Source organism: Salvia miltiorrhiza, chromosome 8 (assembly GCF_028751815.1).
Source record: "Salvia miltiorrhiza cultivar Shanhuang (shh) chromosome 8, IMPLAD_Smil_shh, whole genome shotgun sequence".
Taxonomy (NCBI): Eukaryota; Viridiplantae; Streptophyta; class Magnoliopsida; order Lamiales; family Lamiaceae; genus Salvia; species Salvia miltiorrhiza.
In genome coordinates, this window is record NC_080394.1 from 8,536,484 (window position 1) to 8,542,483 (window position 6,000).

At 38.3% G+C, this 6,000-nt stretch overlaps 1 protein-coding gene across 1 annotated transcript; it reads left to right on the forward strand.

Moving 5' to 3' along the window:
- The first annotated feature begins 4,349 nt into the window (after positions 1-4,349).
- LOC131000686 (4,5-DOPA dioxygenase extradiol-like) lies at positions 4,350-5,585 on the forward strand. Its single transcript, XM_057926714.1, has one exon. It carries the CDS (start codon positions 4,488-4,490, stop codon positions 5,412-5,414), a length of 927 nt encoding a protein of 308 aa, XP_057782697.1. The 5' UTR covers positions 4,350-4,487; the 3' UTR covers positions 5,415-5,585.
- Positions 5,586-6,000: the final 415 nt, after the last annotated feature.

Here is a 6,000-nt window from a genome sequence, read left to right on the forward strand (position 1 = left end):
GCTTATATTGTAATGTTTGAAAATTAATGAGATGAATAACTAAGTATTGTAATAATTTATATTTAATTAATTAGATATTTTACAAATTTAAACAAATTTGGATAATTAACCGGTAACACTATATGAATTTGGGGTGAGAATTGGAGCTAAAATATTTTTTTAAAACGAGGATAAACATTAATCCACATCACCTGCACAATTTTTTTCTAATTTGTACCCTTTAATTATTTATTATATATTTATTAGGGTGTTTGACTGTTTGGTGCTTAAATACATGAACTTTGAGCTTATTTTATTTTTTTCCCACAAATTTTAAAACTTGTCAATAGATACACAAATTTTTACTCATTTTATTTTTTCCCATGAACTTTTAGAATTGTAAAAATAATGCACATACTTTGGCTCATTCTGTTTTTCCCACATAATATATTGTTATAAAAAATTATCCAATTAATTCTTTTATAATTAACAATAAATACTGCTTCACTTGAAATTAGGCATTGAAAAATTTGTCAATCACATAATCATGGGATGCATATTTCACGTCATTAATTGGATTGTGAACTGCTAATTAGAATTATACAATTGGGTTGTAAGTGATCATAAAATTTAAGTCAAAATTAAATATAAAATGGCGTCGACGTGACACAACTCTAATTAAGATAACGTTGTTTTGAGTACTAAATATATATTTTAAAAAAAATCATATCAACCATGAATAATTGTCATCTATAATTAAATAAAGGATTAAGTATCAAATAAGCCCCTAACATGGAGGCCCTTATTACATTTAGCACCCTATGAGCAAGGGTGTGTCAACTAAGCCCCTGAAGTACTTAATTTCGAACAATTAAGCCCTTTGCCCTAACGCCTACTTAACTCCGTTTCTTATTCTTAATTTTTTTATTCGGTGGGACCCACCATTAATATTCACGACGGGTCGGTGAGCTGAGTATCTTGTTTTCAGGTCGGTGGAGGGCGAGATCGGAGGTGAAGGCGCAGCCTATAGCTGCGTCGTCGTCAGTTTTAAAGAGAGGGGGAGTCTGGGAGCTCGGCGGCAGCGCCTCTCCCGACCGTGCGTTCGACAGAAATTGAAGGAGGAAAGGCCACGATTTGGGGCTAGGGTTTACGTGCGGCGGCGCCGCTTGATTCACGAGCGGTGGTTGGCTCGTCCGTGTGTCAACGGAAGAAATAGACATCGAGGAAGGCGGCAGCGTTCTCGTCGTTGCCAAGGAGGTGAGAGATAGAAGTGTTGAGTGTGTGTTCTGTGAGGGACGAAAGGAGAGGGAACATAGAGACGAGGGAGAGAAAAGTCAGAGGGAGATGAGGCGGAAGCGGTGGTAGCTGGCGGCTGCTATCGCCGGAGAAGGGAAGCGGGCGGAGAAATTAGAGAGAGAAGGAGGGGCGGCGGTTCCCGCTGACAGAGGGCGGAAAGAGGGCATGGTCGCCAGAAACAGATGGAGGTTTGGAAGTGGGGCTAGGGTCTGTGTGTCACCGGGAGAGGGAGATGGAGAGTGTTATAGGGGAGAGACGGGGGTGGTGGCAGCAGGCGGTTGCTCCTTTTCCATCAATTCAGTTTCCGACGAGTTTGGTGAAGAAGAAGGTGTGGGTCCCATCACCAACAAAATAAAAAAATAAAAATAGTTAACGGTGTTAACTTTCCGTTAAGTCGGAGGGCTTAATTGGAGGAAATTAGGTACTCCAGGGGTTTAGTTGACACACCCCTGCCCATAGGGTGCTAAACGTAATAAGGGCCTCCACGTTAGGGGTGAAATTGATACTTAACCCTTAAATAAATTAATTAAGCTAGGTAGTTAAAAAAAATAAGGAAAGATAATGAGTTTATGATTACCTAACGTGCAATTGTATGATTCAAATGAAATGGTATTTATTATTAATTATAAAAGAATTATTTGGATCATTTTTTTATAACAATATATTTCGTGGGGAAAAAATAAGATTAGTCAAAATTCGTGTATTTTTTTATAATTCTCACAGTTCGTGGGGAAAAATAAAATGAGTCAAAGTTCGTGTATTTTTTTGACAACTTTCAAAGTTTGTGGGAAAAATCAAAATGGGCTCAAAGTTTATGTATTTAGGCACCAATAACCCTATTTATTGTTAATGTTTACTAAAAAATATTCAGATTGTTATTGCGATGAATATCCAATTATCGAACAATTATATTTATAAATCCAACTGAATTTAAGTAATTGATGAGTAATGTTATACTCTCTTCGTCCCACTGTAATAAGTTTGTTTTTCTTTTTGGAAAGTCACATTAGAATAGACTCGTTTTCCATTTTGAGTAAAAAAATATACTTAGTTGGTGTGCCTATTAGAGTGTGTTTGAGAGTAAATTTTAGGTAAATATGGATAGTTGGCTCATGCTAGCTTCACCGTTTTAGTTTATGCTCCACTGCGATTAATAATTTTAAAAAATCAAACACTATTAATACATTATAACGTAAAGTGACATCCTTTCCAAATTCAACGGGTTATAAACTAGTTTCTTTTATTATTTTTTTAGTTGTTTCGGTTACACATGGGATATTACTCTATGTGGGAATTATAACATGTAGTCATTTTTTTTATGAAAACATAAGTTTTATAGTCTCAATTTATAATAAATAAGTTATCATTTTAGGCTTAAAAGACTATAGAGTGTATTTTAAGTCTAAAGTAGCTATATAACTTATCTATTATAAACTGGGGCTATAAAACTTATGTTTTTATAAAAGAGGTCTATAATAAGATTTTCCTCCTACTCTATTATGTCTTCGTTCATTCTATCACTAATTTTCATTTTTTGTACAATATTGTCTCATTAAGTCATTATTTTTGCATTTCTTTAAAATATTGTATTTTAAAGATATTGACAATGTAAATTAAGCCTATCAAAAAAATATTATTTATCCTCGTAATTATTTTTCGATATCGTGTATTTGATGTGGAATGTCGAATTTCCATCATAACAAGCCGACTTGAATGTTGTAACATATATGGAATTTCGGTTGAAATAAAAAATAGTATCCACCTAACTCTAGACGGCGACGACCTCTGATTATGCTTCTCTAAAACGATAAATTTTGAAACCTTTTATTTTGGAGGCGTCAATTTGAGAAGCGACAATGATAATCGTTTCTTGATTTGGATACGGATGATTTTATCATCGAATAAGTGCTCTTTGGCGGAGAATGATTCCTCGTCGAAGCTTTCATGAAAAATGCAGAAATCAAAGTCGATGATGGAGGAAGACGATGAGACAATTTGAGAAGCGACAATGATAATCATTTCTTGATCTGAATATGGATGATTTCATCGTCGAATAAGTGCTCTTTGGCGGAGAATGATTCTTCGTCCAAGCTTTCATGAAAAATACAGAAATCAAAGTCGATGCTGGAGGAAGACGATGAGACAATTTGAGAAGCAACAATGATAATCGTTTCTTGATTTGGATATGGATGATTCTATCGTCGAATAAGTGCTCTTTGGCGGAGAATGATTCCTCGTCGAAGCTTTCATGAAAAATGCAGAAATCAAAGTCGATGTTGGAGGAAGACGATGAGACGTAGTCACGTAGTGCTCAACAAGTACATAGCGCGTGTCATATGATGCAGGTTTCGAGATACTATCTCCATTCACAAAGAATATATTATTTTGTGTTCGACATGAATTTTAATAAAAAAGTTAATAGACATATTTTTAGTAGATAAAGGGTTGTGGTTGAATTGAGTATAAGGTCATGTAGAAATTAAATAAAAAGAAAAGGTGAGATTATGTCCAAAAAAACAATATACTTATGAACGCTAAATCAAATAATTATTGTATATTTTTGATGGACGAAGGTAGAAGTATGAGTAATATTTATGGCAGCCTGAATAACAGAATCTTGTTGTACATGTTGCAAATTCGTAATTGTATATTTGAATGGAATTGTATAAGATCCTCTAAAAATGTTTACATAGATTTTTTTATAACGAGCCCTTAATTTTTATTCCTTCCGTCCCACGAATCTTGACACGGGAATTAAGGAATTGTAGATTAGTGTTTTAAGTGTGTAGGTAATAAAGTATAAAAGTGATAAAATAGGAGAGATGAATGTAATAAAATGATAAAATAGGAGAGAGAATGTAATTAAAATCCCTTATTTTTGGACTAATTATTATCTTATTTGAAAATGTGTCAAGATTCGTGGGACGGAGAGACATGTAGTATATTTTAATTTTACTTTTTGAATAAATTAATAATTATTAACCAACAAAAATTAAAAATCAAGTGACGGATGAATTTAAACCCAAACTTAACTTTAAAGTATTAACCATTTGATCGCTAAATCAACCCACGCATCCTCACTTTTAACTTTGGAGCCGCTGAATCACTGCTGACGTAAGAAAACGAAATTTGTTGATTAAGGTCAACGCCCATACCTTAATGACCAAGAAGGGTAGGTTCAAAATTCTAATCAATCGACACATCCCCACGGAATGCCCGCAATAAATCTCTTGTTTATATACGCCACCGGATCCCTCTTCTTCTGCATCACCATCTCTCTCATTTTCTCAAACACAATCCAAATCGATCATCAATTACTCTCGGCGATGGCTGCCGCAATTCCAGAAACCTTCTACATCTCACACGGCTCCCCGACTCTCTCCATCGACGAATCCCTCCCGGCCCGCCACTTCCTCAAATCCTTCCAACACAAATGCTTCTCAACCAAACCCAAGGCGATCCTCATCATCTCCGGCCACTGGGAGACCTCGGAGCCCGCGGTCAACGCCGTCTCCGGTCCCAGCGGCACGATCTACGATTTCTACGGCTTCCCGGACCAGATGTACCGGCTCAAGTACCCGGCCCCCGGCTCGCCCGATCTCGCGAACCGGGTCAAGGAGCTTCTCCTCAAATCCGGGTTCGAGACGGTCCACGTGGACAAGAAGCGCGGGCTGGACCACGGCGCGTGGGTCCCGCTCATGCTGATGTACCCGGAGGCCGACATCCCCGTCGTCCAGCTGTCGGTCCAGACCAACAAGGACGGCGCGCACCACTACCGCATGGGGCGGGCGCTGCGGACGCTCAAAGACGATGGCGTCCTGATCGTGGGCTCCGGCGCCGCCACGCACAACCTGAGGAAGATGAACCGCGACGGCAGTAATAGGGTGGAGAAGTGGGCGCAGGATTTCGATAGCTGGATCAAGGAGGCGCTGGCGGAGGGGAGGTACGAGGACGTGAACAGGTACGAGGAGATGGCGCCCAACGCAAAGATGGCGCATCCCTGGCCGGATCATTTCTACCCGCTGCACGTCGCCATGGGCGCCGCCGGGGAGAACACCACGGGGGAACTCATCCACCATAGCTGGACGCACGGGACGCTTTCTTATGCCTCCTATAGGTTCGCCGACAAGGCCAAATAGCTTTATCTTTTTACTTGCACATGAATTGTTCGACCAAATGCCTGTATGTAGATGACGACTGTGTGTTGTAATTTCAATTCGTTTGAATTGAGCTCACGCTGTGCATCATTTATTCAATTGTAGTTTCATTTACCCCCACTTAATAAGAGCCCATGTTAATCCATTGGGAAATCGACTTTAAATTGTTAAATTCATTGTTTTCTTGATAAAATTGGCTGCATTGAACCGCTTGATATGGAAGAATATATGATGGATGGGGTCATGGGGGAATGTCTTCAACTTTTTGGTGTTGCTGCTGTGGGGACTTGGACAAATCTGGAAGTATTGGTTCCGGCCACCATATTTCTCAGTCTGCAATATATTGAGGCGTATTTAATTAGTTCTAAATAAATACTAGTATGATAAATTCCGCTCATAACCTAACAGCATGTGCTATATTATGATAAACGATCTTTAAGGAAATCAACACATTTACCTGCAAGGAAAAAGAATAAGGAGATCAACACTTCAGATGTAAATGTTCTTTGCTATTGCAATCCTTGAAATTCACTATAGCTGTTTCACAAACAATTGAAAATTTACAGCT